This window comes from Podarcis bocagei (assembly GCF_964188305.1).
Source record: "Podarcis bocagei genome assembly, chromosome: 5".
NCBI classification, from domain to species: Eukaryota; Metazoa; Chordata; class Lepidosauria; order Squamata; family Lacertidae; genus Podarcis; species Podarcis bocagei.
In genome coordinates this window covers 101,010,388-101,037,036 of record NC_138129.1, presented here as the reverse complement: position 1 = coordinate 101,037,036, position 26,649 = coordinate 101,010,388, and the positions used below count along the sequence as shown (strand labels likewise).

Genomic DNA, 26,649 nt, shown 5'->3' with positions numbered 1-26,649 from the left:
ATTGTGAACTGTTGCAATTCAGCAAGATCTTGGATTCCTTAAAGATATTTCAGTTGTGGGAGGGATTCCCAGATGTTAAAACATATTAACCTGCTGCATCAAAAGCAACAACTTGCATATGATGTAGTAGATGCAAATACAATCCATTGTTAGTCTCTCCATCCCTAAGGTGGGGTATTGTGGCTGAGGAAGCGTGAGTTACTTCATCCCTGCAAAGCTGACCAGTGTGTTGTGGGATGGGGACTGAGAAAGAATAGCGTGTGGCAACCCTGCAGTGGTGTCAAGTCTCACAATACACTGCATTATTATTTTTTACAGAAATGAAGCTGGGGGTGTTGATTATAGCAGCAATGGGGAAAGCGTTTGTTTCTCATTCGAGGTGGAGAGGAAAGGAGGAACTGGGTTGTTAAATGGATACATTTATGTCATATTACTTTTGCTAAAAGGGGGGGGGGCTGTTGGTCCTGCATTGATAATATTGCTGCAGTATTTATGAAGTATAAATAACAAGTAACAACAACAAACGCTCTTAGAATCAACTGCTTGCTTTTTAACAATTCAATCTTGAATTTATCCAAGCAAGGGCATCTGAACCTTGGTTACTCTCCATCTCCTCACCCCATTATCTGAGATACTACACCTGCTCTTCACTCTGAACATAGTACTGCCAGCCTTAGCATACTTTCGGTCTGTTGTCTCTCTGGGGTGGCATTCAATCCAATAGGGGCAATTACAGGTTATGCAATTAAAAGTTGATTTGGAGCTTTTGCCAACAATCCTGCTTTCTCCCCAAATCAGACATTATGTGATAAGGAAAACGATGGGGAAATACTCTGGATATTGTGGGGTAACATTTGCTTCATGCAACTTCCTTGTAAGCAAATCAGAATGAATTCCTATTAAATAGCCAGTGCCATCCAACTACCCTGCAAACTTTATGCAAAAAGCTCAGGACGAATGCTGGATATGCTGGATAAACATCTGGAAGCGAACTCAGATCCAGGTGGCCTTCAGTAACATTACTGGTTTACAACTCATGAAACTTGAGTTCTCTGCCTGGTTTTGGGTTGGCACTGGGGGGCAGCAGGGATCTCTGTGGCAGGAGGAAATTCAACAAGTTATGCCCAAACTAGTATGGAAATACAATTATGGGGAAAGTGTCACCTGTTGACATTCTGTCGACATCTTATTACTTGCATCTATTTTGGACCCTCCACCCCACTTGCAAAAAGAGAATAAAAAATTGCATGAAAGACAAAACATGTGCAAATATTATGCAAACTTGTTCCCCCTTTTGGAAGCAGAGCCCAGAAAATCCTGTTGGAGGAATATTTGGCTGAGGAGGAATATGAACCTACATGCCCCTACCCAAAGTCCAACACTTTATCTGCTACCATACAGGATCCCTAATAAAATCTAATGCAGCAATCAAGAAGGCAAGCAGCAAAGGGGATGATATAAAATAGAGTAAATAGGGACTGAGTCATAATGCTCATAATTTTTATTTTTAAAAAATTGCCAGGAGCGAAGTGATTGTGTGAGGGTCCCATGGCAGACTCCTATCACAGTAAAGTGTGTCATCACGCAAGGCGTTCATTTTAAAACTGGAGGTACATGTTATCAGTTCAGAAATAGCTCACAGACTATGAATAGGAAACAGCTACTTCCTTTCTCATATAATAGGAGGGCACAAGGAAAGGTAAGAAGTTAGCAGGAAGCAGGTTTATAAAAACAAACAAACAAAAGGAAATACAGTTGCACAAACTGTATAATCGCCCTAAGGGAATCTCACTCCACGGCTGACGGCTGCCAGCTCTGAGCATTTCAGGGCGGAGAATCAGGTTGTCAAATATCTGTGGTTGAGCAACAGCCCCTGCTCAAAAACCTGGGTGAGGATTCACTGGCAATGACCAATGAGGCAGTCTCTAATAAAACCAGTGTATTAAACAACAGAAATACTGTGTGTTTAAAATGAAAGAGAGAGAGGTATGTAAAGATAACACCAGACACAGCTGGAATGTCTCCATCTTCACCATAAGCTCATCTGCCCTGTGGGAAAGTCAGAGCAACATCAGACCCCTGCTCCTGGGGGGGGGGGGTGCTGTTCCTCTCCCTAATACAGCCTCATGGATACAGTGGTGCAGTCAGTCACTCAGGTGCCAGGGACGGTGCATGCGTCCTGCAGCCGGGGGCGGGACAAGCATGGAGCCTCTCCACCACCTCCCCCTCAGCTGTAAGGCGGCTGAGGAAGAGGGGAGGGCAGACACAAGTCCCACACTGCCATTTCAGGCAGCACGGAGTCTGCAGGTGCCACCATGTCACTCGGGCACGCTGCAGGCCCCACAGTAAGTGCCAGCCCCCACGGTTTGGTGCCCAGTGACAGCCGCATTTCGTTAATCTTGTTGACTGAACTAAAAAGTTTCATGAGCCCAATTATTACTTTTTAAAACTCATATTTTTGTCATTTTGTCACCCCCCCCCCTTAGTAATGACACCCGGGGTGGCCCGCAACCCCCTTCCTCCGCCACTGCATGGATAACCAACTTCCCTGTGGCTGCACTGCAAGATATAATTCTACTACTAAAATATAAGGATGGAAAGTCCTTCTACAACATGTTCTTTGAATCACTGGTGCTTCAAAGCACTTTCCACAGCTTGTTCCCAGGGGTGTGCCTAGGGCTTGGCCACCACCAAGGGCACAGGCTGGGTTTTTTCTTGCAAACTGACATCCACTCTAGCTGGAGTGACCAGGAACCAGCCTGCTCATCCACATGCTCAAACAGATGGACTGGGGGCAGGGGTGGACTCTGGTATTTCAAATTTCAGCACTGCTCTGTGCGAGGCCAAAATACACTCCCCCCCCCCGCTCTCATTCTGCTGAATTCACTACATCATAGCTGCGACACCCCCTAGCATTGGCACCCGGTGTAACAGAACCGATCACACGGCCCTAGATCTGCCTTTTCCAATGGAGGAGGAGGGGAGGCGGAGCAGAGGTGACCCAACCCCAATGGCCAGGGAGGAAGTCACTGGTGGAGCGTGAAAGGCAATGAAAAGCAAACCTTTTGAGTTTCTGGTGCACGGTTTCTCCCGGTTCCAGAGATGCCGATACAGCTCCTTGCCAAGAATGCAAGGAGCCTTAAATGAACTGCATGTTATGCTGTGAGAATCAATTAAAATGAATCGAGAAATGAAATCATCAAAAGGCTTCTGCAAGTCCAGAGGACACATCCATAAAAGGAGGCTGCCCCTTGCTATAGTCTGTTTGGAAGGCCAGAACAATCTATCTCCACAGAATTAGGTACTTTCGCCACATCTCTGGATCGGACACGGCTGGACCATTCACTCACTCAGTGCAGAAGCCCAGCAGCACTGCCCATCGGAACAGAAGGCTGCCAGTGACCTCTCTGCAGGCTCAAGTCACAGGCTGGACAGAAAAGGCTCACCGGCTGCTCATAAGGCTTGTCCAGACTTTTTTAAAGGTTGTATTCTGCAACCTCTCATTGATGTAATAATAGTGCTTTAGTGGTAGATTTATATTGAATGACCATCAACACATCATTCTGTTTTATTAGATGTTCTGTGATGCTTTCCTAGGGTTCTTGCATTATTGCTGCCTGAAGAGCATTCCTGCACTGCAGCGCAATGGAAGCAGGACAAAAAATAAACCAGAACGTTTGTGGCACAAAAAGTTACAGGATTTTAGCAGGAAGTTACAGGGAACACAGATTGGAAATGAAGCAGTATGTCCACCCTAAAACATTTGCAGACATATAAAAGGTACTGAAAGCAGGATCGTGTCCAGCTGCCTTGATACCACCATAAGCACTGATCATCAGGAATGCATGGCAAAAAGGACATCTGGAGGGGCCCAGGGTGAGGCACCCCCAGATCAGTATCTCGAGAAGTACAGGGTGAGGAAAGGGCTCTTTCAAAGCTGAATCATGCCTATTCATCTACACTCCAAAAATAAACATTTCAGCTGTAAGAGTGAAGACCCTCCAAGTCACAATGGCAGAAGAGTGAGGTGCGTGCCTCACACCACACGTTGGAAATGTTAGCCTAATGCTGTAATGTGTCAGCTAGGAAATTACAGGTGCTCCACCACAGCTACTTCCATTATCCAGGGGAAAGGGAAGCAGGGAGTTATTAGCAGCCAGAATAATTCATAATATTACAAGCCCCTGTAAACTTTTAAGCTAAGCACAAAATTTCCTATTCAGTGAATTAATTAACACCAATAAGAACCAGCTGTTTAGTTATTTGCAAGTATATGCAGCACTTCTGATGATGAAACTGTAACGATCCAAGGCAACGGAGACAAAATGGGGACAGGATTTGGAATGGGAGCTTTGCTTTATACACTGAGGCCAGAAAGGTCCGCGGGATGTTTGCATGGAAGGCTCAAGACTGAGGAGGAGACCAAGCAGACAGAGCGGACGCTGTTCCACCTATCACCACTACAGCAAACACGTTCATACCTTAGTGGCAACTGCTGAATTTCCCACATTTCACTTTGGTTTGTGGAGGGGAGAACAAGCATCAAAGTCGAAAGGGCAGTCGCATTCTAATAGGCTGACAGAAAGAGCAACAGATGGGTTTAACATTTAAATGCAGAGAACTGCAAGGGGTTAGAGGGAAGCCTGTTAAATAGAAAAAGGGAAAGTGTCACCCTCAGAAGGTTAAGCGCTACTGAACACATGAAGGCAAGGAAAAGATCTTAGAGGTTAGGAGAGGCATCGCTTTAAATCTTGTAGCACAATGCTTCACGACAGAACAGAAACAATACAAATGCAGCCCCATAACGTACAAAAGAGAGGGCACTGAACACAAGTCAAAATGGACATGATTTGGTTGCACGAAGAACAGGTGATGTGACATGTAAAAGGCATTGCTCAATTCCAGCTACTTTTATATTAGTTATTCTATTTATATACTGCTTTTCAGCCAGGTTTTGTTCCCAAAGCTGTGTGTGAAAGAGAATAATATATCATACCGAAGAATTATATATAAAAAATAAAAAAATTGTCCAGTAGCACCTTAGAAACCAACTAAGTTTGTTCTTGGTATGAGCTTTCGTGTGCATGGACACTTCTTCAGATACACTGAAACAGAAGTCACCAGACCTTTACTGTATATATAGTGAGATGGTGGGGAGGGGTATTACTCAGAAGGATGGTGGGAATGGGTGACTGGCTGATAGGTGTGGTAGACCTGTTGAGATTGTTAACGACTGCAATTGGTCTTACAGGAAAAAGCAAGGGATGAGATTCGGCAGATCAGCTAAGACAAAGCAATGGGTGCCCTACATGATTATGAAGACTCTCAGAACTTTGGAAGAAGCCACAGCTCAATGGAAGAGCATACTATCCTTTGCATGCAGAAGTTGGGTCTCTCAGGTTCAAGCTCCTGCCTTTCTGGTGAGATAGTACCCAATGTTAGTCAGAGGAGACTCACTTACCATAAAGAACATGCCTTATTTATGGCTATTAATTTTAACGGGTGTAAATTCTGTGGAGAATTTAGTTGTAAGTCACGGAAAAGCCTCTGCACTAAACAGATTTCAAGTATCAGGGCTGAAAAAGCCTTTGCCTGAAATCGACAGCTGCTGCAAGTCAGAACAGATCATACAGGCTTAGAGGCAGCAATGGTCTGACTCAGTATAAGCTTGATTGAACTCCACTTGGAGCAGCTTACCACTTCCATTAAAAATATAGCTATAGTGGGAAAACAAGAATATCTTGAGTAGACCAGACAAGACTGGAGTTATTTTATGTGTGAACTAAATTGAACCAACAACAACTCACACACACACCTGTTGGAACAAGAGTTTGGGACAGGGAAAGTAAGGATTTGCAGGGCATTCAAACAGTGGACTAATTTTATGATTTATTTACAAAAACTGAAAAACAATAAATAAAGTTGCTTCATTAAAAATAAAGGAGGAAATTCAAGCCTGGCTTTTGGAGGCACTATTAAACAAAAAACTGACATTTTTAAAAAGTGATGGCAGGTCAGCAGAAGTCAGAAAATCAGATCCATAATAAAATGGCACAAACAGGCACACACAAAAAGACCTCTCTGGCTTTTGACACAAGTGTGGGAGACATGAGCAGCAGCATCCACAGTAGAAATAAATTCTTCTCAGCTAAATTCCCAACATACAAAAAAATAGAGAAGCAGAGGACAGATTTTAAATGTTTCAAAAGAAGATTCAGGGATTCCCATGACAAGTAATTACAGCTTCATTCGAGAACAAAAGATGTTTCTAAATGGAGAAGTGGAGCGATTAAGCATGATGAAGGGCTAAAAAGCCACAACAGCAATTGTTACAGAAGAATCCTGGAGCTTGCTGCCTTCTACCATGGAAAAGCACTCTGCTTTTTATTGCAACAGCACTCGGCTGTTGATAAAACATGGTGAGAACTTCAGCTCTGGATCCTTGGCTACCAGCCGCCCACCAGTAAGATTCTGTGGCATCCCAATCCTCTGCTAGCCAGGAAGCAGGCTTGCATGGGTGAAGGTCAACAGAGACCAGCTTCACAGGCACTGCATTCCTCAACTCCTGCCCAAAGTTCAGTCTGAGGAAAAGCATAACCATAGCCTACCTTGAAGAAGAGGACTTGATGACCGACTGTCCCTGTGGCTGGACAGCAGTGCGGTTAGATTCAAGAAAAGAACCTGTATCCATGACCTTGCCACCTCAACCAACCTCTCAGGTCCATATAAACTTCAGGAAGTTCTTGACTAAAATGACAGGAGATGCATGTGGAGGCCACCAGTACGCACAACTTTAAGTCAAGGCTCCTCCCTATTAAATTAATTCAAATTATTTCAACTTTCAACTGAGAGGTAGGCTTGGACCCTCAGCAGGTCTGCTTCAGTCTTGCAGTCTAACCACATTTTGAGTAACGTCCCTATTCCACCGGAATCTGAAGCCAGAATCCTGATGCCTGCCTTCTGTGTCTCTCTGGTTTAGCCCCACTCAACAGAGCATAGGAAAAATTCTGGTGGCCTGGCCCTAGGCCCGTTGGCAGACCAACCCTGTGTTACAAAGAAGTCTGAGATTGTGACATGAAGGCTAGCAAAATTATCCCCGTCGTGTGGGAATCTCTTGCAGTCGCAGTACCTGGAGACCATCAATCAGGTCATGTATCCACAGCAGTGACTGGAGGGAGGAACACAGAGAGAAGAAACGCCATGGTGCATCTGCATCAGCACAACGAGACACCTTCGTCTGCCCCATGTCTTCCCCATATACAGTAGGTCTCTACAGCCACTGTAGGCGCTGTAACTTTCCATTGGTTAACTTCACCCTTGAAGGCATACTTTTCCATTGCTTTCTGCGACAAATGGATGCCAACCAGGACAAATTCTATGTATTTGGATCTGGGTGGGGATTCTGTGGTCCTCCAAATGTGGTTGAATGCCAACTCCCATCAGTTCCCACCAACAATGATGGGAGCAGCAGTTCAGCAACACCTGGAGGGCCACAGCTTCCCCAGCCCACATTTAGATTAACTCTTTCCCCAGGGGCAGGGGGTACTGTAGATCAGCCTTGCAAATCAGTTCACAAAGGTTAATAGCCCACTAAATGTTTTTACTGGCCTTGCTGCTCACCAGCTCTTTACGTTAATAATTTATGGCTCAAAGCGGGGGGGGGGGGGGGACCAGCTGTCGCATCGCCTCCCTGCCCAGTCAAGGTACTTACGTTGGGAAACTAAGCCAGCATTTGCTTACAAGCTAGCTATAAATCTAAATGAAAGAAGCATTACTCTCAGTGTGTTCCTGCTAGACTTCTTTCATTTTAATGAGTGAACAGAACCAAAACAAAAGGCTGAAACCAAAGGCTCTCCCTCAGTTTGCACAATTGCACTACATTTCCAGCTATATTACTTGCTACATTCTTTCTACTAGCATTTCTGCTTGTTTCCTTGAAGGATTATAGGATAGTTCACTCGGTAGAGAAGGAGACTCGTAATCTCAGGGTTGTGGTTCAAGCCCCAAATTGCAGGGGGTTGGGCTAGATGACTCGTGGTCCCTCCCAACTCTACAATTCTAAGACCTGTGCTTCATTCATGAAATTTAGATTGGCTGTAATCCTATACTGATTTACTGGGATGGAAGCCCCATTAAACTCAGTGGGACTTATTTCTGAGTAGACTGAGGATGGACAGATTGGTCTATTTCTAGTACATGGTAGATTTTTTAATGTCTTGAAATTCAAATTACATATGCAGATTTAATTTTTTTTTATCTCAACATACCCATTTTTAAACTTATTTTATTATACAGTGCTACCTCGGGTGAAGAACTTAATTCGTTCCAGAGGTCCGTTCTTAACCCGAAACCGTTCTTAACCTGAGGCGCACTTTTGCTAATGGGGCCTCCTGTTGCCGCCGCGCCGCTGCCACGCGGTTTCCGTTCTCATCCTAGGGCAAAGTTCGCAACCCAAGGTACTACTTCTGGAGTTTGTAACCCGAAGTATTTGTAACCTGAAACATTTGTAACCTGAAGTACCATTGTAAAACACATCGTTTTAATGTGGTTTTGGTACTGAGAATGGCACTGTAAAATTCAGAGAAGGTTGAAATCCAAAGGATAATTATATCCTGATCCACATATTAGGGAGACATAAATTTGGTCCCTTCACTTAAAAACCCAGACTGAACAAAATTCCATCCCTAAAGCTGATGTATACAGGATTGAACTGCTAGGCTCCATTTATGATCTAGCTTCAAGAAACCAAGTGGTCAGAAAGAAAGCAATTATTTCTAAGTTAAATCATTTTATCCACCAGCCTCTCCCAAGATATATTTTTTGGTTAGGCCCTCAAGAGGGATGTCACTGTCAGGGTTTGTGCGTGGGCTTTGGATACAGAACAACACCTGAACTGAAAACTTCAACTCGTGTTTTTGTTACGGTTTTCCAAGCAGATTACCCAATACAAACTTGCTGCCAGCATATGTGTCTGCAGCTGTATTCAACAGCCAAACATGCTGTCATATCCAGTATTGCACACATGAGGACATTATTAATAATCTTGAATGGAAAAAATGCAAGATTCCCAAAAGAAAAATAATCTCCTAACCAAATATGGTGATGGTCAATATTGCTTGAGTTTTTGCATACAAACCACCATAACAGTATATATAGAAAGATCTTTACTTACCACCCTCACTTTTTAGTGGTTTGACGTTGCTCTCATTTACACATTTAAATCTTAGATTGCCAAAGACTACCTCTCTCACCACCAAAGGAATACAAGCAAATGGTAGAGAACTCGCACAAGCCACGCTGACACAAAACCCCACACATACACAACGCAGAATAGAAGCATTGCCCCCTCACCCCACCCCACTCACCAGGCCCCCTCCACCTCTGTCCCCTGCCTCTCAACAAATGAAACCGATCTGTAGAAAATGTAACTTGAAAAAAGAGACATTGCACATACTTTTGTAAACCAAGAAATCTTTAATAAAAATATGTTTGGTTGTGTGTTTGTTTGTTTTTAAAAAAAGATTGCCAAAGACTAGAACGTGAAGTGGGAGGGGAAACTGGGCAAGGTGTAAAGGGAAATAAAAAAGGTAGCAAAGTGGTAAATGAGGGGGGAATGAGGGGACAGGCAAATAAAGATGTATGGAAGAAGGCGGGGGAATAAATGGAAAACATACGGTGCCCTTCAAGACAACATGTTTATTGTGTGTTCATGATGATTTCTGCTCACAGTGGTATCACAGCAGTCCCAATTTGAAGACTGCTTGCACCTACAAAAGTTTCAGGGTGGACATACTACTTTGCTTTCAACTGGAGCATGCCCAGAACATCCTGTCATTTTTCATAGCACAAATGCTCCAGGTTTTTCCTTTCTGCTTTAGCGTGTGCCCTTCCAGACAGAAATAATGCAGTAACATCAGGGAACACCACAGAACGAATAACATGGGGTGGTGTGTGGACAGTCAACTACATAGCTGTCAACGTTTCCCTTTTTTAAAGGGAAATACCCTTATTCCGAATAGGATTCCTCGCAAGAAAAGGGAAAATTTGACAGCTATGGTCAACTATCCACCACTAATACACTATTATTGGGTTGATGACATGCTGCATAATACATCTGCCAAAACAAAAAACCAAAAAAAGCCAGTCTGTGAAAAGTGAATTATTTGGGGAGGGGGGACGGGACAGTGTGGAAAATAGCATAGAGGATAGCAGGGGAGACGGAATCAGGAAGAGGCCTCCCTCCCTGTTCCACTGATGAACAATTTTACTGGATCAAGGTGTCTTATTTCATCAGGGGAATATCACTGGATACATGCTCCACATCTGAGACTTTAAAAGCTTTCAACATACAATTTCCCAAATTCTGCCCATGGGAGTGGAGGAAGTGATAAGGTTTCTGACAGCAGGGAAGATGAGAATATGCTGGTGTCCCTAAGACCAAAAAGGGGCCCACTACAGCAGCCCCACTGCTACTCTCAGTACATAAGAAGGTCAGAGGCAGCAGAAGAAAATTCTTAGTTTTGATGTGTCATTTTTTGCTGGTTAAGCGGTTCCCCTCAAGGTTGCCTTGACCTAAAGTCCACAAAATCCTGAAACTAGCACTAGGTGCAAGCCAAAAGCAAAGTACTGTTACTTACTGTTTTGCCATTTGCTATTTAGGGGTTAATGTTAACAGTGTACTGAAATGCTATAACCTGCTTTGGGAGGGTAGACACCCTAAAAGGTGGGCTAAAACCCCATTACATTTGTGGAGCGGTTCCCTTGCAACACACTTTACTTGTCATAGCATGACAAGTGCTGATGGTGCTGGGCCTTGGGGACAGAGCAGTGCAGTTGCACAAATAAATAAATATTGCACATCATTACAGAGGCATGCACAACGTTGCTCAGGATTTCAGCTCATGGCATGATCCAGACTTTGGCCCCATGGACAAAGAGCAGGGTGTGGAAGCCTCCATCTGTTAAAATGGACTGCGGGGGCTGGCAAAGTGGCACTGCTGGCTGCTGTGTCCAGCTCCTATGAGATGCACAGACCGCAACTGCGTCTGGCTCATGCCAGCACAGCAACGTCCTGCCTCTCTCTCCTTCTAGCAGAGCCTTTGGCTGGCCTGCCTGAACAAAGGAGCTCCGAAGGGGGCCAAGTTGGGGGTGGGACATGCTGTGGAGGCAGCCAATACCAGAGCAGCAGATATGTTGCAGGCCTTACTGCAATTCACTGAATCCTCAATCATCCTAAGAACTAGAAAGTGGCAGCCTCCGCTGTGGGCTCCTGTGTCCCATAAGCATGTGCTGGTTGCTTCATCTGGATAGCCAAGGCGCACCAGTCTCCTCTGTTCCCCTTCTTTCCCGTCCCTCCAGAGCAGGCCCTGGCCAGTTGGGGGCTTCTGATCAAGGCAAGTGCACACATCACCCTCTCCCCTTTTTGAGCCGTGACTAGCATAGTGACTGTGCACAAGACCCCACAATAATGCCACTGGTGCTTTTTACATAGAAGTGTCTTAGTACAACTTACAGGATAAAAAGAGAAATAACAAGAAACATTAAAACCAAATATTAAAAATCTGCAATAAAACAAGACCTAATGTGTTCATCTATCCATCCACCCACAGCACCACACATAACAAATCCTATCCAACCCACTTAAAAAGGATGAGCACACAAAAAATAGTTACCGACTAATGGCTTGGGTAAATAAAAATGTTTTTTGCCTGGTGCTTAACAAAAACAACAATGGCACCAGTCGTGCTTCCCTGGGGAAAGCATTCCACAAGCAGGGAGCCACCACTGAAAAGGCTTGTTCTCATGATGCCATCTCCATTCCTCGCTCAGGTCCCCAGATGATCAACAGAGTGTACATGTGGGTTCAAGAAGAGAGAGGGTGGCACTTGATGTATTGGGGTCCTGAACCACATAGCTAAACACCAGAACTTTGAACTATGCCCAGAAACTAATTGGCAGTCAGTGCTCTGCTGCAAAATTTGGCGCTATCTGCTCAGACCATCTTGTCCTGGTTGGCAATTAGGATGTCTACCCTCACAAGGGAGATTACAACATATCAGTATGCACTAATATTAACCCCAAAATGTTAAAGAAGTAAAAAATGACAAGTAGCATTTTGCCTCCTATGCACTGAGGCATTTTTTGTTCCAGTGCAAAAACTGAGCATATGCACTTCATGGCCCAAACAGAGAAGGGCTGGATAATGCCCCAAAAGTCCCACTGAGATGGCCATGCTTGGAAATGTGGACTTGTACTAGTCTAAATTCCTTTCCAAAATGTATTTTTTTTAAAAAAAAAAAGTTGCACCATAAATTGGATTAAGCAGTGTGCTCATTTAACAACTGATCTTACCAGCTATAAGAAGCCAATCACCAGCCTTTTTAAAACGAAGACATTTAAAAAGCAGAGATACACAGTAAATTAGACTGCATCTGCCCTCAAGAAATGAAGCAAAGTGTGACCTGAAGTCATCCTCCTTAAAAGTTGCTCATCAATTATAGGAAGGGAGAAAATGAGTATCTATGCTCTCTATTTCCAGAGAAAAAGAGAGAGAGAAACAAACTTCTACAATACGAAATGTTACACAACAAACAAAAAGAAAAACAAAAGAAAAAGAAAAAAGATTCTACACAGAATAAAACCAGAAATGTGGCTGAAACAACAGCTCAGGAATCTGGATTTATGTATCAACTCATTTATTGGGGGAGAGGGGAATGCTATAACTTGCAAGCATTTTTGCTCTTGGCAGGCCTTACAATGTTCATGACCTCAGCTAAAGAGTCTTCTAATAACCACCAGGAAGGGGAAAAATTGCTTCACTTGTATGTATGTATGGCAGAAGTGTTTAAGATGGTTCTGTTTTTGCATATCCTTTGCCCATAATGAGACCACTGGGACATATCTCTTTGGATGCGTTCTGAAGGCGAGGAACTGTATGGAAGAAAGAAAACATCTCTAGCCAAGAGCCAAAAGAAAAAGCTGGCCAAATTCATCCATGGACATTACAGTACAAATATGTGTGCTCTCATCCAGGGACAAAACAGCTCACAGCTACAAGCTTTTCAATCCTCAAGCGAACACGCTCTGCCAGAATTAAAATGGAGCATTGTGCTGCATGAAAAGTCAGTTCTCAACATTCCATCACCTTCTAGTGTGAACAAGAAACAGAACCCGGGATAGGACTAGGCAGATGGAAACAAGGAACAAGCCTAGTCTCTACTCCAGTGTCCTTCTCTCTGTGTTTTCCCATGTGAGTGAGTGACTGCCATTAATTATGGGCCTGGGGGAGATGGGGAGTGAAGAGAAAATAATTTTTATGATAGTAGAGTTTGAGAGAAGCGGAACAGGAAACTGAGCACTAAAGGGATGTTGGTGGGTGGAGTGAGAGTCAGGGAAGTCCTACAGGGGGGTGGCCACTTAGGTATCATCAAAAAAGAGGCAATGCAGATGACAAAAGAGGACACAGACCTGCATTACATCTGTAATTCATACGTATAGATACAAAATTTAGAAAATCATTGCTAGAATATAAATAGCATTACAATACACCTCACTGTGGTGGGGATGAGTGTGAGCTGGTGGCCTGTGTGCCCAACTGCTCATTCCGCCATGTAGATGCTAACTGCTGAGCAGACTCACTCCCTTGGTATCAGTGCCTCTGAAGCTGGGGGAGAGCACAGATCAGAAACTCAAAACGTTTGCTGTTCATTGCCTTCTGTTTTCCACCAGTGACTTCCTCCGTGGCTGCTCGGCTCGGCTCGGCCTCCCCTCCTCCATTGGTCTACCTGTCTGCTGGCTTTCTTCTGTTCACTTCTTTCCCTTCTGCCTCCTCCCTCCTGCTTCCTCCTCCTACAACTCTTGCCCACTCCCTCCATCTTTCTTCCCTCAGAGGCCTGCTGGGCATTCCATTCACACTCTTAATAGCCCCCACAGGGCTGCTGAGACAGCAACACCAGTGACTGGATTCTTCCGCCAAGAAACCCAGAGCGGCCTATGCGCCTTGCCAGCTGCCCAGAGCAGTGGAGGTACAGCCCAGCGAGCACCTAGGCGGGCAGGCGGACTAGTAGCCACTCTGAGCCAGAGTGGAGAGGCACAATTTTTGCACCTCGCTGGGGATGTGGCAATCTATCCAACCCCTAGGTAAGCCCTTGTGGCTGATGGATCATTTCAAGGCCCTTCCTGCTTTCCCTTCTAACCATTATTTAATACTGACCTTGGACCAGGCAGCCCTTCAGACAGAGGAATGCCCTCTGCAAAGTAGGATGCATGTCCACCCATACTCTGCAGTAAAGAATGGGAGTGAAAAGTTGGTTCCTAGTTCCAAGCCCCTTCTTTATTCACACAAAAGTCTGAAAGAGAACTGAATGAGCAGCACCTGGGAACTAGTAAGCAGCACCAGTCTCATCAAGAAAGAGAGGATAAGGGAACTGAAGAGGGATTAGGTAAGAAGGGACGGTAAAGGGATGGATGGGACAAGGAGGCTGGATGCTCCTTTTAGTTATTCATAGCTGCAAAGGAAAGCTACCACTTGCTACCAAGTGTCAATGTCAAAATGCAAGAAAATGAAATAGCCTGTCTCAGCAGAAAGCAAGGCTGAGTCAACCCTTAACAGAGATTTAAATGGTATCTCCAGGAAGTTTGGAAAAACATGGCACACTGAGTTACAAAAGGGCAAATCTGGTTGCTATTCTCATGACCAGTGTGCACTCAAGGGGGCCGTGAGGGTCTGTGGTGGGAAGTAATGCCCTCCAATATCTTTTCAGAGATGAAAATGGAATACAATATACAAATATATTTATATACTTTGAAAACACACCTATCCACAAAATGATGCGCTCCCCTGCTCATTACACATTGCAAAATGGCAGGCTCTCCTCCTCTACCTTGCATTCATTTAGTCCAGGTGTCCTCCAACTTTTTAAACAGGGGGACAGTTCACTGGCCCTCAGACACTGTTGGGGGCCGGACTATAGTTTTTTTAAAAAAAGGGTGCCTTCATTATACACCTTTAGGCGCCAGGCAAAAACGTTCCATTTTAGCCAGGCTTTTAGTTGATTTGATTGACATCCTATGTCCTTTTTAAATGGGTTTTTTTTTGGGGGGGGGAGATGTTATTGGGTTGTTGTCTTTATTTTGATTATATACATATTGTGGTTTTAGATTTAGATTTTGTTCTGTGAACCGCCCTGAGACCTCCGAGTATAGGGCGTATATAAATTCAATTAACAACAACAACAAGAACTCAGTAGCAGTCCCAAATTCAACCCCTGGCATCCCCAGGTGGCGTTGGGAGAGCCTCCTGCATGAAACCCGGAGTGCTGCTGCCCGCCTGGGTAGGCAATACTGAGCAATGGTCTGGCTCGGTATAAGGCAGGTCCCCGTGCCTCTTTCTCCTCCTCCTGTTGCAAGAGCTGGCTGCTTGTCGGGAGAGGCTGCCCGTTCTCTCCGCCCGGGGCCTCCGCCTCCAGCCCATGGGATCCCGCCCTGTGGAGAGGCGAGCTCTCTTGAGCTGCCATGGTGATCCAGGCACCACGCAGCCCCTGCCTCTCTGCAGGCGGCGCCCGTGGGCCGAGGGGGCTCTGAGGACTAAGCGGCGCGGCTGCACCTACGACAAGTCCAGAGCCAAAGGGTTTGTGGCACCACACCTTGGCTGGCGCCTCTGCCTTAGCGGGGAGCAGGCAACTACAGGAAGGCGGAGGGGTCAAAGTTCAGCAGAACGCTCGAAACATAGGAGGAGGGAGGGACACCGAGACACCCCTCTGCCTCAGCAGGAAACTACGAATCCTAGCATGCAATGTGGCCGCAGAGAGTATGATTAGGCTGGGCACGGAGTTGTTGCTGAATGCTTTCATTGCATTCAGTCAGAAGGCTTCTCCCTCCTCTATGTGACATCCTTTTATATATTTGAACATGGCTATCATATCACCCCTTAACCTCCTCTTCTCCAGGCTAAACATGCCCAGCTCCCTTAGCCGTTCCTCATAAGGCATCGTTTCCAGGCCTTTGACCATTTTGGTTGCCCTCCTCTGGACACGTTCCAGTTTGTCAGGGTCCTTCTTGACTGTGGTGCCCAGAACTGGACACAGTACTCCAGGTGAGGTCTGACCAGAGCAGAATACAGTGGCACTATGACTTCCCTTGATCTAGATGCTATACTCCTATTGATGCAGCCCAGAATTGCATTGGCTTTTTTAGCTGCCGCGTCACACTGTTGGCTCATGTCAAGTTTGTGGTCAAATAGAGCTGGAAAAGGTGCCAAAAAGAAAACAAAATGATCAAGTGGCTGGAGCAACAGAGGTAATGTTCTATTTGGAGTTTTTTTGTTTTGAAAAAAGGTGAGTAATGGGGGACATGGCAGGAGTGCATAAAATGACACAGGGTGTGGATTTACAAGTGTATAGGAAGAGGTTTCTCTCTCTCTCTCTCTCATAATCCTAGAATGTGGGTTCAGGGCAGGTAAAAAGAAATACTTCACTGAACAACATATAGTTCAGCTATGGATTTTGCTACTAAGAAGCGCAGCTTTAAAAGGGGCTTTCAGGATTCATGGAGTATAAAGCTGCCAGTAGCTACTTGTCACAATGGCTCTCTCTCTATTGCCTCCAGTGCCGAAGGCAATGTGCCTCAACGGCTCGCCCACAGTGCTGCTTGGCTGTGCCTAGAAGGTCCGAGAGGTTTCTGTCCGCCCTGCCGCTTCCCCCAGGAAAACCCACTCTTTAGTGCTGAATTGGAGCAAACGTCCATCAGCGGAAAACTCAACGGATGTTTGCTCCAGTTCAGTGGTAAAATAGGGTTTTCCTGGGCAAAGCAGCAGGACAGGTGGAAGTCTGGGTGAGCTGTGGCTCCCAAGTGGGAGGCGGCTCCTGTGCTCTGTCTTTCTGGCAGGCTTCCAATGGGCCTCTCGTTGGCCCCTGGAGGAACAAGAGGGCCGTCTTTAGCAGATGTGCCGCCGGGGTGCAAAGATCCGCCCAGTGCCCACAAATTTAGTTTAGCCGGCCACAGTTTTTTTAGGGGGGACAAACTCAAAGTTGTTGAACTTTTTGGGGGGGAGGTAAATCGCTCACCTGTAACAACGGCACAGCCAAAATAACTGCTTTTGTTTCCTGACTCGTCAGGAATATTTGACGCTACCAAGTAACAGAGCGATGGGGGGGGATGACTTTCGCTCCATTGCTTTTCACTGCCGCCAATCAAGAGGGTCCAGTATAAAGTAGGTATACATTTGGGGGGGCAGAATACATTTGGCACCTGGGTTCCCCGCACCCCTTGCACCCCCCAGGTAAAGATGGCTCTGAGGAACAAAATGCTAAACCCGATGAGCATTTGGCCTGAGGCAGCAGGGCCATCGGTTGATAGATTGAGTGTGAGAACAATTGTTCAAATCCATCAGTCAGTCAGCCCCAAAAGGCTGCCAGAGTGGCTTATGGATCACTATGAGCAAGGCTTACACTATAGAACAGGGCTGCCCAATAGGTCGATTGGGATCGACTGGTCGATCCCCGGGAGGTTCCAGTTGATCACTGTTGATTGCGGGCTCCTTTTCCTTTTCCTCATAGCAGCCAGCCCCTCTCCCCGCCCGGCAGGATCGCTGGAACAGAAGGCGGAGTTTTCACTGTGAGGCAGATTGTTTTCATAGCGATCTTTTGGTGATCGACTAATCCCCTTTCCCCTTTACTCTAGCCTGACAGTTCCCCTTTAATAATGGGGCTTTCCTCCCCCCAAAAAGATCAACAACTTTGACCTGAACCCTGCCAGTTTTATTTTCTATTTATTTTCTGTGAGTAGACCGCAGTCTCTTGGGAGTTGGACACCCCAGCTCTAGAAGAACAAGACACAAAGGAAAACTGATTGGGAGATGCGGGGGGGGGGGGGGAGAATGAGCCAACCCAAGTATAGGTTCTTAGTTACAAATGTTATGGCAATTGTTTACTAGGTCTTTCTTGTGGATCTTGGAGACCTAAAAAGTGAAACCTTGCAAAGAACCAACATTAAGCTTCCAAGTGCAGAAAAATATTCCTGCTGACCCATGTAAAAAGTAATAGTTCCCATTTTTAAGCTAGAATTGCTGACAGCTTAGAAGCATTAAGTGCTAGAGCTATCCAAGCCAGCAACATGCCTTTAACTGCAACACTTGTCTGCAACTCATTTTACTGGAAGGCTGCTTTGAGATGGGTGTGGAGTGGGCCAGGTCTGCAGAAAGACTTTCCTCTGAGTTGCCCACTGGGGTCTAGGTCACACTTTTCAGGGTGATGGATATGGCTGAGGGACTATAGGTTGCTGATCCCATCAGTCACCATCCTAGACTTTGTGTTTCTCCTATTATTCTGAACTGTGGGAGAAAAGGAGCTGGGTTTTCTATACCAACAGCAGAGGGTTTTCCTACCATGAAGTGCACTGCTTCTGCCTTCCTAGAAGCAGCTGCTGCCTCAGAAATTTATTATTCTCTTCCTCACTCCCATCTCTTTCTCAGTCAGCATCATCCTGACATGCCGTGCTCTTATTCCCACCACTTTCATTGCCCCTTTTTGCTCCCCCGCCCCAAGCTGTCCTGACTTCTGAAATTTAAGCTCCTAGGCTCCACCTCACCAGGGAAAGGGACTGGTTGAATTTGGTGCATTGTGCAGAAAGACGGCAGTATTTTTATGTGGTATGTGTAAACTCTTAACTGCTCCACTCAGGGCCAGTAGAAGTATATGAGGAAATAAAAGAATTAGTGATTGATTGGTTGCATTATCATCAGATAAATGAAGTGTATATATTATTATTGGAATGGCATACTAAAGATGAGGAGGTAAAATCAGTAATGATACATTGAGCTAAAGATATTGGACATAATATACAGTTAGAAGAATGGGAAAGGTTATGAAATGAAGGTTTTAATTTTACATCATTCAGTACGCTTAAAGAAAATGTTATGAAAATGATGTATAGGTGGTATTTAATACCAGTTAAACTAACCAAAATATATAGAACAAAAAATGAATGTTGGAAATGTAGGGAAAAGGAAGGTACTTTTTACCATATGTGGTGGACATGTAAAGAGGTAAAAGCTTTCTGGGAAATTACCGTATTTTTCGCTCTATAAGACGCACCAGACCACAAGACGCACCTAGTTTTTGGAGGAGGAAAACAAGAAAGAAAAAATCTGAATCTCAGAAGCCAGAACAGCAAGAGGGATCGCTGCACAGTGAAAGCAGCAATCCCTCTTGCTGTTCTGGCTTCTGGGATAGCTGTGCAGCCTGCATTCGCTCCGTAAGACACACACACATTTCCCCTTACTTTTTAGGAGGGAAAAAGTGAGTCTTATAGAGCAAAAAATACAGTATATATAATGAGCTAAAGAAAATGTTTAAAAACACTTTTGTTAAAAAACCAGAAGCTTTTTTATTGGGTATTGTGGGTAGAGAGATACCGAGACAAGATAAAAAATTGTTCTTATATGCAACAACTCTGGCAAGAATTTTCTTAGCCGAAAGATGGAAACACCAGGAGTTACCAACAAAAGAAGAGTGGCAGATGAAAATGATGGACTTTGCGGAACTGGCAAAACTGGGGAAAAGGATCCGGAACCAGCAAGACCAAGCATTCCAAAAGGACTGGAATAAATTTCTATTATATTTGAAAGACAACTGTAAGCAATTAACATCATTAGCAGGGTTATCTGAAGATTTGTAAGATGAAATTGCTACCTATTCAGGTTGAGTAATACAATATTTTAGATAATGATATTGGAAGGATAGGAAATGAAGCAAATGTAAGGGAAGTTGTTAGGCTTAGTTGAGCCAAGGAGATAAAATAAGAGGATATGGTGCTATGTAATGTGATTACAGTGGTGCCTCGCAAGACGAAATTAATCCGTTCCGCGAGTCTCTTTGTCTTGCGGTTTTTTCGTCTTGCGAAGCACGGCTATTAGCAGCTTAGTGGCTATTAGCGGCTTAGCGGCTGTTAACGGCTTAGCGGCTTTAAGAAAAAGGAAACAAACTCGCAAGAACTCGCAAGACGTTTCGTCTTGCGAAGCAAGCCCATAGGGAAATTCGTCTTGCGGAGCGACTCAAAAAATGCAAAACCCTTTCGTCTAGCAAGTTTTTCGTCTTGCGAGGCATTCGTCTTGCGGGGCACCACTGTATATGTAAAACCAATAAAAATCATTTTAAAAAAGAAGTATAGCCTAGCTCTGAGAGAGGGAGGGCACATCCATAGTCTCTTCCCCTGTCCACAGTCCAAAAGCAGGGGGAGCAAGCAGGGCACCTTTCAAATATTGCTGGACTACAACTCCCATAAGCCCTGACCATTGGCTCTGCAAGTTGGGGCTAGTGAGGACTGGAGTCCACCCACACTAGGAGGTGCCACACTGGCTAGCCTAATTAAAGGATTTGATCAGGCTGCCAGTGCCCAGCTTTTCATTTTCCATCCCTCAGCACCAGAATTGTTTTGGGTAAAACCAGCCTATTGGCACTGACTACCTTTCCAAGCCCATCAAGTCTGTTGCTGCTGCACCCCACTGCTAAGTTCTCCAAAGCCTTAAAGGTTTCTTTTTTTCCCCTGGGCATGTTTTTCATGTCCTTTTAATTGTGCAAGTTCATCGCTATGACAATTAAACTGGCTCCAAAATAAAACAACAAACTAGCATTCCGCCTGCTTTCTGTTTAGGGCTTGCTGATTTTTGAAGAAAGCAAACAGTTTCTTCTCCACAAAGCAGAATCATATATACATTGCAAAGCCAACTGGGCTTCCCTTTTCTGTCATGGTTCCAGTTCTGTCGTTGTCACTGCCAGGACCATGAAATAGAACCCACACGAGCAAATGCATCTCTGTTTAGAAATAGTGCACTATGTAGAGCAACTCCTGCTGCTAACTAAGAGTATTGCTGCCACAGCTGAAAAGAAAACATTATATCCCCCCCCCCCAGTTCACAAGTGTGTTGGCCATGCTGAGCTCCTTTCTCTCCTTTAGCATAGCTCAGTGTAGAGCACATGCTTTAGGGTCATAGCTCAGTTGTAGAGCACATGCTTTGCATGCAAAATGTCCCTGGCATCTCCATGCAGCGTTAGAAAGACAAACTGTGGGAAGCCCTGCCACTCAGTGTTGGCAGTACAAAGCTAGGTGAACCAATGGTTTGACCTGGTTTAAGGCAGCTTCCCGTGTTCCTATGAAATCCTGTCACCGTGAAAGCAGGAGAAATGCAACTTATCTCATTCTGACTGCATGCAAGGAGCAGAGGTGCTGCCACAGCCCACCATGTTTTGTCATCCACTCTCTCCTTCTTCCACAGAACTGAACAGTCCCTATCAACATCTATCAGCTATGTTGTTGAGCCCACAGTTTGGAAGCCTACTGGGGTGGGTGGCCTCAATCCTCCAACACACACAAAAAGCTGGATTCAAGGCTCAGTCTCAAGACTAGATTTATCTACTGTCAGTGATATACAATGTCCATGCCAATTCTGTTGTTCAATAACTGGAATGTAAATTAGCTACCACCCTTTGCTTCAAGATGCCTTTCCAGCATGGCCCTTGATGCTGAAGCACAACCCAGACTCCGAATTAAAGCAGACAAAAGCAGTCTTTAAAAATTCCCTCCTTTGTATTTTTTTTAAAATTCTGCTACAGGACAGAGTGCCACTCTCAATGGCCTTTTACCCCAGCAAAAGCTGTCATCTGTGACAAATATTCAAATATTTTATCCCCCCGCCCAACCAATCCCTACTAAAAGCAGGAGGCAAAGATGGGAAACCTGCCACTGCAAAGGAAGCAGATTTGAAGTCATCTGTTCATCTGAGAACGCTGTGTACTTCTTAGGAATATGAAAAGAGAGGGACATTCCCAGCACTATCTTAGATGCACTGGAGGGAACTTGGTAATATTGCCTGGCCATGTTGCTTCATAACGTAGTCCACCTGACAAGAATTGTATTTAAGTTCCAATGTTCCTTAAAATATCTATCAGGTAGAGATGTTAAAAAGGAGAGAGAAAGATGCACAGAACTGAAAATCCAAGCTAATTTTTGTTGAGCTTTCCCATAGAAGGCATTTTTTATATTCACAATAAACAAATGCTTGAAAATAAGATCTTTATGCTATACTGCACTCAAGGTAACTTCCAAGTGATTAAATATGTATTATTGCATTTATTCATTGCCTGCCTTTTTTGAAATGGACACTAGAGACAGCTTAAAGCAACCAAGCTTCTTAAACCCTTACAAGACAAGACAATAAAAATACCAAAGAAACCAAAATTGCATTTCACATACCAAGATGGAAATAATTCAAGCCTCACTGTAAAATATAACGTAAGCCATACCCAGACAAGGTGCCTCTATATAGCCTATCACTCTGTGGCAGGAAGGAATGCAGGACCTGTGGCCCTTAGGACGTTAGTTGGACTAAGCCTCACATTAGATACCTTTCTCATATGGGCACTACATGCACATATTGCAAAAGGCTGCCTCACTGCATTAGTAAGTCTTACACAGCCTTAGTTGAGCATGGACATCTGACATGTCTGGCGGGTACAGGGGTGGAGCGCTTGGGGCATGGCCCAAGTAGTAATCATTCCAAAGCAACCGATCCCATTGGGAAGATTCTCAGTTTCTATAAAATCATCAGGATAACTGAAGAGTAGCAATATGCAGTGGCTGCCTTGTTAATACCAAAGGGTAAGAAACAGTAAGAACGATCATACATTTTACCAGAACAATGGTTGGTGTTGGCAGTGGCGGAACTTCATGCTCTGACACCGGGGGGGGGGGCGGAGAAGGAGCGGCAGGACTAGTGCGCATCCCGGGGGTGTGGCACACATCCGGGGGGCGTGGCGTGGCGCCCAGCATGGGCGGGGGGGGGCAGCCGCGACGGCACCCCACCGGGAACGTGCTGCCAGGGGCAGTGCGCTCCCCACACACACACACACCTCTTCCTCTGCCAGTGGGTGTTGGAAAGCTGTCATTTAATACAAGCTCTCACCAAGTCCAGCAGAGCAGAGATTGAAAACCTAAGGGGCAGCCAGCATGGTGCTCTTCCAGATATCACTGAACTCCAACCCCCACCCTCCCTGACCATTAGCGATAGCAGCTGAGACTGATGGGAACTGGAGTCCCCACCACTGCCATATAAGGCTTAGCACAATGTAGTTGTGCATTTTTTACGGGCTTGAAACTTCTGCAGAAGAGTAGCCTTTTCTACACATCAGATGTGTAAGCACAAATAAAAATGCCCAACTCTGCACTATGGAAAGAACAGAGGAAGTTACACATATATCCACTCTTCTTTGGGGTTGCATGGTGGGGGGAGCTCAGAATTCCCCGTCTAAAGACTGGCAAGGCCAAAGTCTGCCTGGCTTTATCAGTGTGTTCTCAATATCATTATCTGGAGGAATATTATATTCCAGTCTTCACTGGCAGGGGCAGATGGAAGTTGTAGTACAAAACAGCTAGAGGGCACCAGGTTGGCGAATGCTGCAGTATCCAGTTCAAAACAAATGGGAACTTTTATATACCTGGCACTTGGTCTACCTAGCCCAGAATAGTGTACTTGGATTGGCAACAGCTCTCTAAAGTCTCTGGCACAGCTTTGTCCCAGCCCTGCCATCAGAAAATTGTCCAACATGACATGCCAGGGTTTGAATGTGGGACCTTCTGCAAAGCCTGCACACAACCACTGAGCTATTCCCCCCTCTCTAAAAAAAAACACCCCAGAGAAACCCAAATTTAAATCCCTATATGCATTACAACGGTGGTGATTGTGTGTGTGTGTGTGTGTGTGTGTGTGTGTGTGTGTGTAAAAGCTGCATCGATGCTACAGTTCACCCAGATTCTTAAATTTCAGGTCTTGTGCTCAGAGATGAAGAACCAAATGAAAAAGGAAACCAGCAAGAATTTTAATGTTAAAATCAGGCTTTGGCACCATTTCAGAGTACACTTGGACTTCAGCTCTTTCAACCAGGACTCCAAAGTCCACCAAGCATTTGTACAAGATGCCAATCTGACATTTTTTTAACTTTTTTTTTTACTCACCCCTAGCCATCTTGCTCCTTTATTAGCAGCCTGTTGAATCTGCACTCTTTTGAGGGTGACATGGTAAACTGCGCCTTCCTCTACCTCTTCACCCCAATCCTGAATTGAGCTCTGCCACAGGAAGAAAACAAACGCTTGACTTAAAACAACAACAACAGGTTGTTTCCACCAACAGCTGCAGAACTTGTTGCTGAGGGCTGACTGCACAGCCCAAGGGGTACAAAGCAAAATACAACTATCACAGACGAAGACAAGACACTTGCCAAGCGAGGCTGATCTCTGGGATATACTTGGCAAGCCCTTCTCGCCTGTGGTATCAGGAGACCATGAGTTTCCACTTAGCTTTCCCCCGTCCCCACCACACACAATCGGCTAGGACTGCACATATTTCAAATAGTTTTGCCATGTCGGTTCACAAGGAAATGCTCCCGACTTACCACCAACGAGCATTATCATGACTTTTACCACTGCAGAGATAGCTGCACGTTTAAAATAATTAATTACTCAGAAAGACAGAGAGTCCTCTAACAGGCATGTAAATTACAGTAAATCTTCATTTTAATATTTTTTCAGGATGTGCAAGGGTTATCCGTCTTAGTGATGTCCACCAAAGTTTGTTTGTTTTTTAAGTCACACATGCCAGAAAGCTGAGAGGAAAAACTATCATAACATCTCTTAAACTGGATTGGAAATCTGCTCTGCAACAAACCTCTGGGTTTGCTGATTAACACAGATTTAAGCAGCTCTCTGTGGCTGACCAAGGAAGAAAACATCCCCAGTTTATCAAAAAGTTTGTCCAGCTAGCTTCCTTTCCTACTGTTTCCCGCCGCCCCCCGTTCCTTCCCACACCGAGCGCAGCGACAGAAAAGTTCATTAGTTTGCAGAGAAGCATCGTTTTAACAATAGCGAGTCCCACTAAGCGGCAGCAGCAGGAAAGGTTCTGAAAAGATACTTGAAATTACTGCTGCAGAGCCAGCCGGGGGGGGGGGGGAGGGAAGGACATGTCCGCTTCCCCTCGGAACAGTAAATCCGCTGCCTAAAAGAGAAGCCATGGGAAATTACCATTTTAGCTCTCCCGAGCAGTTTCATCCTGAGCCTTCTCCTCCTTGGCCCTTGGAAGGGGCATGGCGCTCCTGCCCGCGGCTCTTCCCAGCCCCGCTGCTCGTAGCTCCGCGGCCCCGGCAGGCAGAAACACCCCGAGCCAGCGCGGCGCGCAGACTCCGCCCCGCACAGAGAGAGAGAGAGAGTGAGGTCAGGCTTTCCTGTTGATGCTTCTCTTTCGGGGCTTCCAAGCCAGAAAGAAGCTCGTGGCCTCTCCGGCGAGGCGCCAGGGACCCCAAGAGAAGCGGGGGGGGGGGGGCGGGCAGCTCAACTTCTCTTCTCTGGGCACGTCAGATAGTTCAATCTGAACGACCCCCGCGAGGGGCTCAGGAGGGAAAGTGGCGCTGCTAAGGGAAGAGGAGGAAGAAGCCCACCTTCCAAGCCAACGGGAAATGGTCCTTCAAGCTCCCCAAAGTCATGCACCTGGGGAAGGAGGCGCCAGTCAGCAAAAGCCACAGCAAGTCTTGAGAGTTCACCCAATAATTAGTCGTGAGCCCTGACTTTATCCAAATGATCACCGGGGTTCGGAGCTGAAGGGATGGAAAGGGGGAGGGAAAGAGTAAGAGCATTTCTACAACTTCTGAAGTTGAAAGTGCCATTCAACTTTTTCACACTGACTGTGGCACACACAAATATGCTTCATGTGCAACAGAACAGAGATCAAACATACACTGCAGAGATTACACATGAAGGCTTCACATCTGCATTAAGGAAGTCTCACGTGGGAAAATGCTGTTAGACCCTGAATATATAAGGAATCAAACTTCCCAAAAAGCAACGCAGGAAATGCAAAAGTAGCAGTAGGGAAACACCTTCATTAGGACCCAGGGCCGCGGACTTAGAAAAAATATTGGGGGGGCCCGGGAAAGCTCATGAATAATAAATAAGCTCATGAATATGCAAATAAAGTGGCTCCGGCCCTAAATAGGGCAAGCCACGCCCCCCCAGCCAGCCGATTGGCTGGCTGGGAGGTGTGGCCAGTCGGGATTCCCCTGTTCTCGCGGGATTTCCGGCAGTGCCTCCGATTAGGGCGCGCGGCTGGCTGGCTGGCGAAGGAGCAGGTGAAGAGGAGGCGGGGGACGGCGGCGGCGCTCTGCTGAAAGGGCGCCCGCCCGAGATTATTGGGGGGGCTGAGCCCCCCCAAAAATTTTTTTGAGGGGGCTCGAGCCCCCTCAAGCCCCATGGAGTCGGCGCCTATGTTAGGACCAGCTAAAAAGGGTAGTAAGCCTTTTGAGTTCTCCAGGCTGGATGATAACCTTCCCCATGGAAGAAAAAAAAAGATGTTCCTGGCAATGCTGGAAAAGCCCAAAGGCTAATATGGATTTGAAATAGTTTGTGTTTTTTTGATTGATTGATTGATTGATTGATTGATTGATTGCAAGCACCCACACAATGTCCTCCTCATCCAAGTGGGAGTCTGTACTTTCCCCTTGCTAAATTCAGATTTTCCCACTTTGTGGATAATCCAAAAAGGGGAGAAAATCCAATATAAAATCACACATTACATGACAGTGGATACACTGAAGTGTATTGTGTGGGTGG

At 45.5% G+C, this 26,649-nt stretch overlaps 1 protein-coding gene across 5 annotated transcripts in view; it reads right to left on the bottom strand.

Annotated features, from left to right (window-relative positions):
* RGL1 (ral guanine nucleotide dissociation stimulator like 1) overlaps positions 1-26,649 on the bottom strand; it is a 131,209-nt gene that overhangs the window by 79,187 nt on the left and 25,373 nt on the right. Inside the window, exons 1-3 of one of the 5 annotated variants that reach the window (XM_081193290.1) lie at positions 25,179-25,196; positions 25,069-25,140; positions 24,007-24,117 (exon numbers count right to left, since the gene is read on the bottom strand). The exons of 1 other annotated variant lie outside the window; for it this stretch is intronic. In XM_081193290.1, coding sequence (XP_081049416.1) covers positions 24,007-24,117; positions 25,069-25,095 — 138 coding nt within the window. In that variant the 5' untranslated portion in view covers positions 25,096-25,140; positions 25,179-25,196. Of the gene's footprint in view, positions 1-24,006; positions 24,118-25,068; positions 25,158-25,178; positions 25,197-26,649 lie in introns of those variants that run through there. 3 more of the 5 variants (XM_081193289.1, XM_081193288.1, XM_081193292.1) reach the window with 3 other exon arrangements.